This window comes from Dipodomys merriami, unplaced genomic scaffold, assembly GCF_024711535.1.
Source record: "Dipodomys merriami isolate MVZ:Mamm:240054 unplaced genomic scaffold, mDipMer1.0.p SCAF_37, whole genome shotgun sequence".
Classification (NCBI taxonomy): domain Eukaryota; kingdom Metazoa; phylum Chordata; class Mammalia; order Rodentia; family Heteromyidae; genus Dipodomys; species Dipodomys merriami.
The window spans coordinates 13,321,611-13,335,603 of record NW_027205270.1 but is presented as its reverse complement, the minus strand read 5'-3'; the positions used below and the strand labels follow the sequence as shown (position 1 = coordinate 13,335,603).

Below are 13,993 nucleotides of genomic sequence, written 5' to 3'. Positions count from 1 at the left end.
TAAGTATGTTAGGCTGGCCTCAAGCTTGGAATCCTGCCTCCTCCTCCCAAGTGCTGGGATTAAAAGTACATTCCACTAATGCCTAGCTAGAATAATTTTTATATCTGTGTTTAGCTTAATATCTTTGTTGGTGTTTCGTTTTCTTATGATATTTTTGGCTGATTTTGGTATCAGAGTATCATAGGTATGGTATGTTGATATCTAATGTCTGATACCTTAAAGTAAGTGGGAAACTATCTCTTCTTTGATTTTCTGTGAGTTTTCTAATACCATGATTTTGTTGTTGTTGTTTGGTTGGGTAAGTGGTACACACACACGTTGCACACACGTGTGTGTGTGTGTGTGTGTGTGTGTGTGTGTGTGTGTGTGTGTGTGTGTGTCTGGAGTTTGAACTCAGGACCTTGTGCTCAGCACTCCACCACTAAGACATGGCTTCAGCCCTTCTTTGAACTGGTTATTTTGAGATAAGGTTGCACTTCTTGCCCAGATCAGTGCCTAGACTGTGATCCACCTACTTTATATTTCCTGCCATAGCTGGGATGACAGATTGCACCACCACACCTAGCTCTTCCACTGAGAAAGAGTCTCACGAAATTTTTTTTTTTTATTTTGTCAGTCGTGGGGCCTGAACTCTGGGCCTGGGTGCTGTCCCTCAGCTCTCCAGCTCAAGGTTAGCGCTCTACCACTTGAGCCACAGTGCCACTTCTGGCTTTTTCTGCTTATGTGGTACTAATTGAACCCATGGCCTCATGCATGCAAGGCAGGCACTCTACCACTGAGCCATCTTCCCAGCCCATGAACTTTTTTTTTTTGCCTGTATTACCTTGGAACTAAAATCCTCCTGGTATGAGAGGCACATTTCAGCATACTCAGCTTCTTCCTTTATCTGGATTCTCATGAACTTCCTTTGCCTTTACTGGTCTTGTACTTTAGACCTCCAAGTCTTAGCCTCCCAGCTAGCTAGGATTATAGGTGAGAACCACCATTGCTCAGGTATTTCTTTAAATGTTTAGTAGAGTTCACCAGTGAAGACATTAGGGACTGGAGTTACTTGAGAGTAGGTTTTGATTTAGTTTTTATTCATAAAGATGTTTACTTGGCTTATGTATAGGTAGGGTTTTTTTTTTCAGCTTAGTTGCTATTATTTAGAAACTTTTTGGCTTAGTTGCTATGATTTGAATATGTCCCCTAATGTTTGTGTGTTAGAAAGTCAATACAGCAATACTGAGGTGGAACCTTTGGTTGGGAATATATAAATGATAGAGCAACATGCACAGAGCTTTAGGTTTGATCCCCAGTACTTCAGGAGGGGAGGAGAAGGATCTCTACCTTTGTGAATGGATTAACCCTCTTGGGAAAAAATTCCTTATAAGAGGTTAAGTTTGGGCCACTTATTAGCTCTCCATCTGCCTCCTGTCCCCATTCCTCCCCTAGACCTATCTTTCAGCACAGATGGTATTATCAGAAAGCCTTAGCTAGATACTGTTTTCCCAATCTTGGAGTTTCTAGCCTTCAGAACTTTGGGGAAATAAATTTCTATTCTTCATAAAATATCCAGTCTGATCATTTCTTCTAGCTGAACAGCAGGATAGAAGACTACTGGGGTTTGTATTTCTTCTTGAAGTCTTGAAGAAGCTTTAGTTGTACTTTTCCAAGGATTTGTCCATTTCATCCAAGTTGTTGAATTTGAGGAATAAATTCACTTATAATATTTCTTTATTCATAAACTTTTCTATTTTCCAAGTCTGTAGTGGTGTTGTCCCTAATGACACTGATAATGTGTGTCTTCTGTTTTCCTGGTGAGTTGGCTGTTAGAAACAGAGCTACTACTACAACACTCCTTTGTCTTTTATTGAACAGATAAACAGTTTTCCAAAATGCTTGTAGTAGTGTATGCTTTCACCAGTATTGCATAGAGTTCTGATTGTTACTTATTCTCAATGAAACTTAATGCTATTGTTATGTTGTTTGTTTTGTTGGTTTTGGTCTACTTGTTTAATTTTAGCTGTCATATGGTTATATGCCAAGCATGGTGATAGATTCATGTAATACCAAGTACTTGGGAAGCTGAGGCAGGAAAATGGAGAGTTTGAGGTCAGCTATATAAAGAGATCTTGTTTCCAAAAAAAGTTTTTTTAGTATGTAGTGTCATCTTATTTTAATTTACATTTCCTTTATGATATTAGAGCTTGAACAACTCTTTTTGAGATAGGATCTCTATGTAGTCTAGACTGGCCTGGTAATTATTATTATATGGCTTCTGAGTGCTGGAATTACAAGGATGTACCACCACAATTTCTTGACACAAGTACTCGTCATTGATTAATGAACTGTATTGACTTTAAGGGTTTTTTCTTTTCAATTGACACAATTTTCCATATTAATAGGTATCGTGTGACATTTTTTATCATGCATACAAAGTATAAAGACCAGATAAGGATAATTGGATTGTCCATCACCTTAAACTTAAACCTTTATCACTTCTTTTTGATGGACACATTCAAAAGCAGCTATTTTGAAGTAATTGTCAACTGTGCTAATAGTGGGTTATTCCTCCTATCCACTCCCAGCCCTACATTCCTGTTATCTGTCCTTCACCCTTCTAAGCCTCTGCTAGCTGCTATTCCATGTTGTACTTCTATGAGATCAGGCATTTGGGCTTCCTCAGTAATGAAAACGTAGTATTTGCCTCTGTGCCTTGGTTTATTTCAGTTAGTATATAATATCCTTTAGAGTCTCCATCTTGAAAGGATTTTGTTTGTTTGTTTGTTTGTTTTTAAGCCATATTAAGGATTGAGCTTAAAGCCCCTTAGACAAACCTGCCTACCACTTGAGCCACACCCCCAGTCTATAGCATATTTTCTTTACCCAGCATTTGCTGATGGGTGTTTAAGTTGACTCTCTCTTGACTGTTTATTGTGATTAGTGTTGCAATAAACATGGAAATGCAGATCTGTCGTAGGTTTTCTGATTTCCTTACCTTTTGATACATAGCCACATGTACAAACAAAGAATGAACCCACAAGACATCACCAAGTCAACCAAATCAGACACAGAATAATTAGAAAAAAGTTCCTGTCAACCTGGCACAGAAACAGTTCAATGAACTTCTGTCATTCAGCAAAATGTTAAAAATAGACTGCTTGTCAAGGAAGAGAAGAAAGGGGGACTTCATTAGCTGCTGACATAAATGTAAATTAGTAGAGCAATAATAGCATGGGAAAATAGCATGGGAAGGTTCCTCAAAACACAACAAATAGAACTGCCACGATTCCAGATCTCAGCCCTCTTGGTAGTTAGGATTATAGGCATAAAGAATTTCATTCCTTCTTACAGCTGAATAATATTCCATTATATGAGTATACCTTATTTTGTTTGTCAATTTTTAGTTGGCAAAGTGATAATTTGGGTTGCTTCCATTTTTTTGGACATTACAAATAAAGCTGTAGTGAACATTTACATTTCATTCTTTGAGTGAACATGTGTTTTCATTTACCTTGGATACATATATAACTTAGGAGTACAATGACTGGATTTTTTTTTTTTTTTTTTTTTTTGTAGTTGTGGTGCTTAAAATCTGGGCCTGGACGCTGTCCCTCAGCTCTTCAGCTTAAGACGAGTGCTCCACCATTTGAGCTATAGCATTGCTTCCAGTTTTCAGGTTGTTAATTGGATATAAGAGACTTGTGGCCTTTCCTACCCACTCTGGCTTTGAACCGTGATCCTCAGATCTCAGCCTCCTGAGTAGCTAGGATTATAGGTGTGAGCCACTGGTGCCTGGCTTGTTTAACATTTTTATTTAGCCTTTGTTGTAAACCATAGTTAATTAAGTAACTGTACCATTTTTTTATTCCTGCCAATATTGTGTGTAGATTCCAATTTGTGTATACTCTCAGCAGTGTTTGCTTTATTCTATTTAATAGCCATCCTAGCAGATGTTAAGTGGTTTATCATTTTGGTATTACTTTACATTTCCTTAATAATAGATTATATCAAACATCTCTTCATATATTTCCTTGCCTTTTGTAATGCTGTCTTTGAATAAATGTCTATTCAGGTCCTTTATCCATTTGTTAATTAGGTTTGTTTTATTAAATTGTAAGATTTCTTTATATATTAGAATTGTATCACATAGGGCTGGGAAGGTGGCTCAGTGGTAGAGTGCTTGCCTTGCATGCATGAGACCCTAGGTTTGATTCCTCAGCACCACATAAGCATAAAAAGCCAGAAGTGGCAATTGTGGCTCAAGTGCTAGGACACTAGCCTTGAGCTGAAGAGCTGAGGGACATGCCCAGGCCCAGATTTCAGGCCCCATGATTGACAAAGAAAAGAATTGTATAACATAAATGGTTTATACATACTTTCTCTGATTCTGTGGATTCATTTGACACAAAAGTTTTAAATTTTGATGATGCTCAGTTTATCTGCTTTTTGTTGCTCACGTTTTTGTGGTTATTTCTAAGTGTTTATTGTCTTTGATGCATATTGAGTTAATTTTTGTTCATGGAGTAAGGCAAGGGTCCAAATTCATCCAGAAGTTTTCTAGTTTTCTTCTACTTCCAAGATTATTTTGGCTACTTGAGATCCCTTGCATTTCCATATAAATTTTAGGATCAGCATATTAATATTCCTGCAGAATTCTGTTGGAATGATTGCATTAAATATGCAGATATATTTGGGAATATGTTGCCATCTTAACAATAGCATGCTTTCAAATCCATATCTTTACATTTATTCCTTTAATTTCTTTCCATTCTTTGTCCAAGGAAGGCAGAGAATAAGTGTTGTTCACAACTCTCTTTTCAATACCTGGCTTATAGCAAATACTAGCTATATAATTGCCAAGTGAATCAGACCTGAAATCTGTGACTGTTGAGACCAAGAGAAGATGCTCCCCACAGTGAATGAATGGCTGATGGAGTAGACACTGGGGCACCCAGGATCCTCGAATCATCACTGCAGCCTGCTTCTTAGTTGGATACCTTCAGCCTCCTTAGTACAAAAAAACCTCAGTTCTAGTCTTTGCACCTCTGCCTTCCTTAAAAGTCAAAGCTGTTCCGCAGAAAGGAAGTTATTGAATATGATTAATTGTATCTTTTGAGGTAAACAGGATGCCTCTGAAAAGGGTTCTTTAATTATTCACTTCAGTTAAGGATTGTTAGGGCTCACTTTTGGCAGACCATGATGTTATAAGCCACACCATCTTTTCTTAACCTTGTTAAGTAATTCTTTGCTTTTTTTTTTTTTTATGCACACACTCAGTTTCTTTATTTTGACCCCATTATATTTGGGGTTTTTTCCCCTCACCTTACTCTGATGTAATCGGAAATTTCATTCATATCTAGGAAATTGTTGACTTGAAGATGAACTATTTAGGGAGTTAAAAATATCAGTGACGTTCTCATTGGTGCATTTTTGTTTCTGCTCCTAAGTAATTTTGGTAAAAGATGAGATGGACTTAACTTTTAGAGATAGTGTCTGCTGATCCCATGAGTATCTAAAACAGCATCAGGAGACAGAAGGTCCTCAACCAGTTTTCTCCTCTTCTACCTTCAGCTTGTCATCAATTTATCCTCTTTGTCTCTCTAGGTTGTATCAACACTGCTCATAAACATAATCCCAGACGACTACATTCCACTGAATTTAACTGGAAAGGCTAAAATCAGTGGGAAAGCCTGGGTGAAAGAAACTCCTCGGCCTGTTCCTGACTTTAACCCTGACTCCATGTGTGAGTCTCAGGTAGGACTGCCCAGTTGTATGTGTTGGAGACTTCTATTCCTTGGTATAGACAGATTGACTTAAAACAGAGATAGAAATGAAGACACACTTAGAGAAACTGGAGTCTTGCCTCAGACGAAGGATTTTGCCCAGGGTACTATCTGCTTTTGTTTTAGAAAAAGTCAGGTGGTTGGTTTCCACCATCTGACCCTCAGTGTAAAACTCCCACTCCAAAAAGCTTGAGCATCCCCAAGTCTGAAGATCACAATTTGCTTTGTAGCAGTGCCTTTTCCTTTCCTGGCCTTCCCTCCCTCCCCCCTACCTCTTTTTCTCTGTCTCACTGTTTCTGTCCTTTGTAGTGCTAAAGATCAAGCCCAGGATCTCATACTTTCTTGTAATTCATGCTACCACTGAGCTACCCCACAGCCCTGTGAAAGGATCTCTTTTTTTTGGGGGTGGGGGGTAGGGGGTGCCAGTCCTAGGGCATAAACTCAGGGCCTGGGCACTGCTCCTGAGTTTCAAGGCTAGCGATCTACCACTTGAGGCACAGCTCTACTTCTGGCTTTTTTTTCTTAGTAGTTTGTTGGAGTTAAGAATCTCACAGGCTTTCTTGCCCAGGCTGGCTTCAAACCGTGATTCTCAGATCTCAGCCTCCTGTGTAGCTAGAATTAAAGGCATGAGCCAGCCACTGGCACCTGGCATGTGACAGGATCTTAGTGGATGCTCCATTCAGACCTGAAGAATCTTTTCTTGCCCTTTGAGATCAAGTACTTAATTATGTCATGCAGCTAGCAGTTCTTTTGTTTTTACTAGATTCTAATATTTTAACTGTGGAAGTACAGATTCAGACCTTAGAGGATGTTAAAAAGATTTTATTAGCGGGGGCACCAGTGGCTCATACCTGTAATTTTAGCTGCTGAAGATTCTGAGATCTGAGGATCACAGATCAAGGCCAGCCCAGGCAAGAAAGTCTGTGAGACTCTTATCTCCAGTGAACCACCAGAAAAACCAGAAGTAGAACTGTGGCTCAAAGCAGTAGAGCACTAGCCCTGAGCCAAGAGCTTAGGGACAGAGCCCAGGTCCTGAGTTCAAGCCCCACAACCAACAACATCAAAGAATGATTTTATTGTCTTATACCTAGAAGGTACCAGGGAGAGAAGGTACCTAGGCTAGTTATAGTTTTGAGTGTAAAGCTCTAGCTGGTTTTTGTTGTTATTGTTGTTTTGTGCCAGTCCTGGGGCTACTTCTGGCTTTTTGCTGGTTAATTGGAGGTAAAAGTCTCACAAACTTTCTTACTTGGGCTGGCTTCAAATTGTGAACTTCAGATCTTGTCCTCTTGAGTAGCTAGGATTATAAGCAAGAGCCACAGATGCCCAGCTCTAGATATTATTATCTGTTCACAAAGTCTTGATTAAGGATACTTGATGTCGTGTATGGGTGGGTGGAGAAGCAGGAGGACGTAATAATCACAGTGAAGAGTTTGTGGGAGTCTAAGCACTTTGTGAGATGAGTAGTCCCTGAACAAACAAAAACTATGGGACAGTATATATTCATTTCCTTTATTTAATATGCGTGTGTGTGTGTGTGTGTGTGTGTGTGTGTGTGTGTGTGTGTGTGTGTGTGTGTGTGTGTGTGTGTGTGTGTGTGTGTGTGTGTGTGTGTGTGTGTGTGTGTGTGTGTCGACACAGTTGAGGATTGGGGACTGCCCCAGATATCACTTGCATCCTGGCACTCATGGCCTTTCCGTGTGTGTGTGTGTGTGTGTGTGTGTGTGTGTGTGTGTGTGTGTGTGTGTGTGTGTGTGTGTGTGTGTGTGTGTGTGTGTGTGTGTGTGTGTGTGTGTGTGTGTGTGTGTGTGTGTGTGTGTGTGTGTGTATGTAAACACAGTTGAGGATTGGGGGCTGCCCCAGATATCACTTGCATCCTGGCACTCATGGCCTTTCCCTGTGCAGGTGATCATCAGGGAAGGGGAGCTGCTCTGTGGAGTGCTGGACAAGGCGCACTATGGGAGCTCTGCCTACGGCCTAGTCCACTGCTGCTATGAGATCTATGGGGGTCAGACCAGTGGCAAGGTTCTTACCTGCTTGGCTCGTCTCTTCACTGCCTACCTTCAGCTCTACAGAGGATTTACCTTGGGTAAGTTCAGGGCCCATTACCCCCAGCTTTGCTGACCTTTGTAGGGAATAACTAGATTCCTTTTTCAAGGGTGTCTGGCCTGGCTTCCTAGCAGTGCTTCCATCCTGACTCCTCACAACTGGTGTTTCTCTTCTACTGCACACAGCAGCCTCCTCCATCTGGGTCCTCATCCTGTTCCCGCTTTTCAACCTCATGCTTTATACTGCTTTCCTGTCCTTAAAACACACTCCCATTCTCTCCTGCAAACACCTGGATTTCCCTGGGCCCTCCCTGCTCCACAAAGGGGCTTTCCCGTTACAACTGCTCGTGTCTTTCCAGCACAGAAGGCTGTGATGGCACTTGTGGGAACACCACTGGGGCAGACACGTGGGAGTACTCCTAAGGAAGAGGGGCTTCCTTATTTTTCCCTAGACATGAGACCATGCTATTTTAAGAATCAGCGGTGATGCAGAAAACAAGTGTGCTGTTTCTCTCTGTGAGCTGGGTAGAGTTGATTTTGGAAAATCTGCTGCAGGGCCCAGCTGTGTATGTGGAACTGGTGTAGGCCCTTCTGTAGCAGTCCTGTGAGGATTCCCTAAAATGCTGCATGCTAAACCCTCACCACAGTGTGTGATACCATAATAGCGTGAATACATGTAGACTGGTTCACATGCCAACATAGTGGGAGTCCCATTGTGGGATCCCTAGGCCTGCCACAGTGGGAGTTTTGTCAATGGCCTGCAGTAAGACTTGTATTACACATTTTATTATACTTTCAATTGTGTAATATACTTAATTGTATGGAAAACATTTAAATGCAGACTTAAAGATAATTTGAAATCACTCAGCATCCACTTGTCAGAGATAACCATTAGAATTGATTTGGTCTGTATTTTCTAGACTTTTCCAGTGGAACTATATTCAGCAAAGAATGGAATCCTTTATCTCATACTGTTTTGTAATCTTTTCCTCCGAATAACATCATTCTCAAATGTATTAACAAGTGCTCTTTGAGGTCAGCTAATATCAATCAGCATCCTAGTAACTACTGACTATAGATGTTTAGTATCTGAGGGGGTTGTAAATCTTCCATGCACTTTAAATTCTAATCTCTAAATTCTAATGCTATAACTATATAAATGCTAGGTAAATCATTGTTAAACTACAAGAAGGACAAGAAAAAAATGTACATGTTCAGTGCAGATACAGTTTTTTCATTTTCATATATTTTCAATCACAGTTAGTTAAGTCTACAGATGCAGAACCCATAGATAGGAAGGGTTAGTTATACTGTAATTTATTTAACCTGTTCCTATAATTAAGCAGACTATTTGTAACTTTTCACATTATTATTGGGATACTACCCTTGGATAAACACCTTAGCATGTATATTTCAGGACTGAAATTCTCCTTTCTGTGTCCTGATTCCTATAATTGGCTTGATCACTTAATTCCATGTGAGAGCTACACAGGCAGAAAGAATAAAGACTAAGAACCTCACACTTATAAAATGTAAATTAGTTTTTAATGGTAGTCTAGGAAAAGCACAAATATCTGCTAACTAGAAACAGATGTTCAGAGAGCTCTGAAAATGAGAAGTAGAGGATGATTCCACACCTAACTCACAACAGAAGACCAAACCTAACAAACAGCAGCTATGCTTGTAGCTCTGTTTAACACATGGCATAGAAGGGAATTGCCTCTGAGTTGGTGATGATTCAGATGCCACAAGGCCAAGCTGGGATTATGACTCCAGGGAGGATGGGCCCACAAGGCTAGCTCCACTCTAGCCCTTCTTAGGAAGAAAGCATCGTTACAAGGTTCATTGTCATGGGAAGTGGCTACTTCACAGAAGGAATGTTTCTTTCCCTTCTACTCAATATGTGACCTTGAGAAGCCCTCCAGTTACAGGTATTACAGGTATGTTTGCCTTTTGGCCAGTTCTGTTAGTTGTTTGCCATCTTTCTCAGATCTTGATGGAAGAAATTTGGAGTACTGTAGTGCTCACAGTTAGAGGCAAAGCAGTTCAGTGAAGTGGTATTACTTTAAGTTTTTGAGCTAGAATGGGCTTTAAGCCACACAGGCAGTTCATCCTCCCTTGACAATGCGAAAGAAACTACAGAGATGGACCCTGTTGCCTAGGCTTGACATGGCTGTGGGCCTATATACCATACAACCATATGGGTAATCCCTGTGATGTTTGGCTTCCAGGAGCCCAACCTGGGATGTTCTCTTCCATCTCTAAACCCAGCTTTTCATCAAAAACCTCTTCATCTCTAACACTTTCCTCCCACATAGATGTATTGCATGAGCTCTACATGGATCCAGCCTGGGCTTACTTTCTACCTATCTAACCTTTGTGCCTTACTTGTAAAACGAGAAATACAATCCTAAGAGATGGGAGAAATCAATTGAATTAATAGCAACAGCATTTCATTGCTTCTTATACTCTATTCAGGATCTAAGTCCCACCAAGTTTACAGACAGGTGAAGTCAGACCTGGTCGCAACTGAACTTGCCTGTTTCACTTCACAGATGTGGAAGACATTTTGGTTAAGCCAAAGGCAGATGTTAAGAGACAGCAGATCATTGAAGAATCCACTCACTGCGGACCTCGGGTAAGGAGAGAACAGAAGGTTGGGGCCCACTACAGATTAGTCAAATGTCTTGCAGAATGAAACCCACATCCTTCTCATGTGACTTCAACTTCTGACCTGTTCCTCCTTTTTTATTCTAGGCTGTCAGGGTTGCGTTGAACCTACCAGAAGCTGCATCATGTGATGAGGTCCGTGGGAAATGGCAGGATGCACATCTTGGCAAAGACCAGCGGGATTTTAACATGATTGATATGAAGTTCAAGGAGGAAGTAAACCATTACAGCAATGAGATTAACAAGGTTAACCCTGTGGTGCATGCACTTATCTCCATCTTTCTGAATGCTGATTTCTTTTTTAATTACATTTTGATTCTCACCCATGGAGCAGTTTGTCCCTTTAACAGCAGATTGGGGTAAGAGTAGGGAGGGGAGACAGTTAGAATATATCATTGTGAAGAGTCAAGGGTTTCATTCCCAAATCAGTTAGGGTGTTGAAAGGCCTTAGTGCTGAAAAGAAATGCTTTGTGATATTTCTTGTCTTACATGTTTTTATTTTGGAGTTACTACACTAAAGGGGAATGAGGAAAGTAGTCTTTCCTGTGAAGTTATTGATTCTAGACAAGCAAAAAGAAGAGCCCAAAACACTCCTGTTGCTCATGCAGTGGAACCAGGGGTGCAGACCTATCTTCAGGTCCTGGTTGTGCTTCATACACACTATTGACCTCTAGTAAGTGATATGAGCAAGCTGTGCATTCATTGATTTTTGTCATATGGGAGTATGGTATGTGAGGAACACTGTCTCATAGAGTTGCCAGGAATGAGCTCACATGCATAGTACCAAGATAGGCCTATGGTGGCTGAGAAAGAAAATCTGCATGATTGAGACCAGGACCTGATTCTCTCTACCCTCATGTCCAAGAGCTGAGACTCCCAGTCCTATGGCTTAGAGGACTGGACCTGGCCCTTATCCTGCCTCCTAGGTTTAGAGACCTGACAAGGAGAGAAAGAAGTAAGACCAATGCTCAACAAAAATTAAAATTTACTCCTGCAATCCTACCTATTCAGGAGTCTGAGATCTTGAGGATTGTGGTTCAAAGCCAGCCTGGGCAGGAAAGTCTTTGAGACTGTTTTTCTTTTTTTGTTGCTGTTGGTGGTGGTGGTGGTCGTCGTAGGGCCTGAACTCTGGACCTGGGCACTGTTCTTCAGCTCTTCAGCTCAAAGCTAGCACTCTACCACTTGAGCCACAGTGCTACTTCTGGCTTTTTTTTACTTATGTGGTGCTGAGGAATCAAACCCAGGGCCTCATGCATTCAAGGCAAGCACTCTACCACTGAACCACCTTCCCAACCCCACTGTGAGACTCTTTTCTCCAATAAAAACTGGAAAACTGGAAGTGGCACTGTGGCTCAATTAGAGCACTCGCCTTGAGCTGAAGAGTTCAGGGACAGTGCCCAGGCCAGAGTTCAAACCCATGACTGATGAAAGAGAAAAAGAATTTATCTGTGGTGTCCATCTCCTTTTGGTTTCTGAGAAGACCGAGTTTGTCCGTTTACAGGTGCCTGCCCACTTCTGTGTGGGGATGAAGGTAGTGCCACTTCCAGGGCTAACTGAGGGTGTTATTGGTGAGGGGCTATCTTCAGAAGTATCTCAACTCACCTCTTCCCACCCCGCTGGCCTTCCCTGTGTTGGGTTGTGTCCCTGGGACCCTAGGCAAAGACCTAAACAAATGCATAGTCCTCTAATCATCTCCCTGGACTTTCCAATGGGGCTTTGCTTATTTCTGATCCTAGAGCTAAGGTGAGGATCCCCATCAGCTGCTTGATGGGATGCTGGTAAATGTGGGTGTCATGTGGGCATCTGTAATCTACCTCTGTGGTACCAGCTTGCAAAGGCATCACCTTAGATTTTGTTCTTAACCAGCTCCTTTTCAGAATTACAAACTAGGTATGCTGGTTTCCTTCTCCTTTTTCTGTCTCCCTTTTTGCTGCCTTTTAACCAGAAAAATGGAGCTTATAGCTCTTGAAAGGATGTAATAGCACAGCACAAAGCAAGGAGGCACCCATCTGACTTCTCTCTATGGGTTCTAGCTAAAGGATGCATGCTAACCAAGGCTTTCCCTTAACCTTGAATGGGATTTGATCTGAAGCTCTAGATATTCTGGTTTTATTGCTCCTATATCATTTAAGTGTGTAAACCTGGAATTTAAAATGGCAAAGTTACTGACCAGTGTGTTGATTTAATCCGTAGGCATGCATGCCTTTTGGCCTGCACAGACAGTTTCCGGAGAACAACCTACAGATGATGGTGCAGTCTGGAGCCAAAGGTTCAACTGTGAACACGATGCAGGTTTGAACAAATGCCAGAGTGGGGACTTGATAGCAAAAGGCAGCTTTTAGGATCATTTCTGATTTTAAGAGGACCTACATTCTGTATAAAAATGAACCACAAAAAGATACAAAGCATATAGAAATAAATACAGCCACTAACCACAGATATGGAAAGATAGAGATAGAAATATGCAAGTATGTATAACGTTAGCTATATAAATACATTTTTTCTTTTTGCTTATGTGGCAGTAATTTTTTTTTGGGGGGGGGGGTCCGGTCGTGGGGCCTGAACTCTGGGCCTGGGTGCTAGCCCTCGGTTCTTCAGCTCAAGGCTAGCGCTCTACCACTTGAGCCACAGCACCACTTCTGGCTTTTTTCTTTTTGCTTATGTGGTGCTGAGGAATCGAACCCAGGGCCTCAGGCATGCAAGCCACCTTCCCAGCCCCTATATAAATATATATTATAAACTTAAATGTTGTATTGCCTAGATTCATGTTATATATGCACTCTCTGTATGTAAAATCTCAATCTCAGCTGAGAGCCTACACTATTGCATGATCTGCTTCTTTCACTTAATATTATATTATGAGCTTGTCCTTAAAATTACTTCAGGCCCATTGTCTCCTCAGATCTCAGATTTCCATAATGCTATAGAACCATTTTCACAAATTTTCCTGTTGTTTTATTATTATTTTTTAATCTTGATGAACTTGTTTTTTGGTGGGTCATGGAGCTTGAATTCTGGGCCTGGGCACTGCCCCTGAGCTCTTCAGCTCAAGGGTATAGCGCTCTACCACTTGAGCCACAGCACCCACTTCTGGCTTTTTCTGTGTATGTGGTGCTGAGGAATTGAATCCAGAGCCTCATGCATGAGAGGCAAGCACTCTACCACTGAGCCACCTTCCCAGCTCCTTGATGAACTTTTTAAAAAGGCTCTTAAGGATCATTGTCTCATAAATGATCCCAATGGGAGTGGGTTTAGAAGGCTGAAGGCCCACAGGAAGCCCTCTGACTAAAGAGAAATGTAGACCTATTGTTCTTTTCTCCTTGAATATTTACAGGTTGTTTTCGAAGCAAATACCTGGATAGCTGAGTACTCTTTTGGATCTAGGATGACAGGATCACAATAAATTACATTTCTATAGGCTTCTGTTTCACCGTTAGGAACCTCAAGTCTCTTATATGTAAAACGTGATGATTCTGAAATACAGCTAATTGTCCAAACATCACCCATTTC

The 13,993-nt window shown here is 41.2% G+C and overlaps 1 protein-coding gene across 1 annotated transcript in view; it reads left to right on the top strand.

Annotated features, from left to right (window-relative positions):
• LOC138804706 (DNA-directed RNA polymerase I subunit RPA1) overlaps positions 1–13,993 on the top strand; it is a 74,119-nt gene that overhangs the window by 31,925 nt on the left and 28,201 nt on the right. Inside the window, exons 15-19 of the mRNA XM_069989152.1 lie at positions 5,590–5,739; positions 7,671–7,854; positions 10,369–10,451; positions 10,571–10,729; positions 12,677–12,775. Of these exons, the coding sequence (XP_069845253.1) occupies positions 5,590–5,739; positions 7,671–7,854; positions 10,369–10,451; positions 10,571–10,729; positions 12,677–12,775 (675 nt within the window). The remainder of the gene's footprint in view (positions 1–5,589; positions 5,740–7,670; positions 7,855–10,368; positions 10,452–10,570; positions 10,730–12,676; positions 12,776–13,993) is intronic.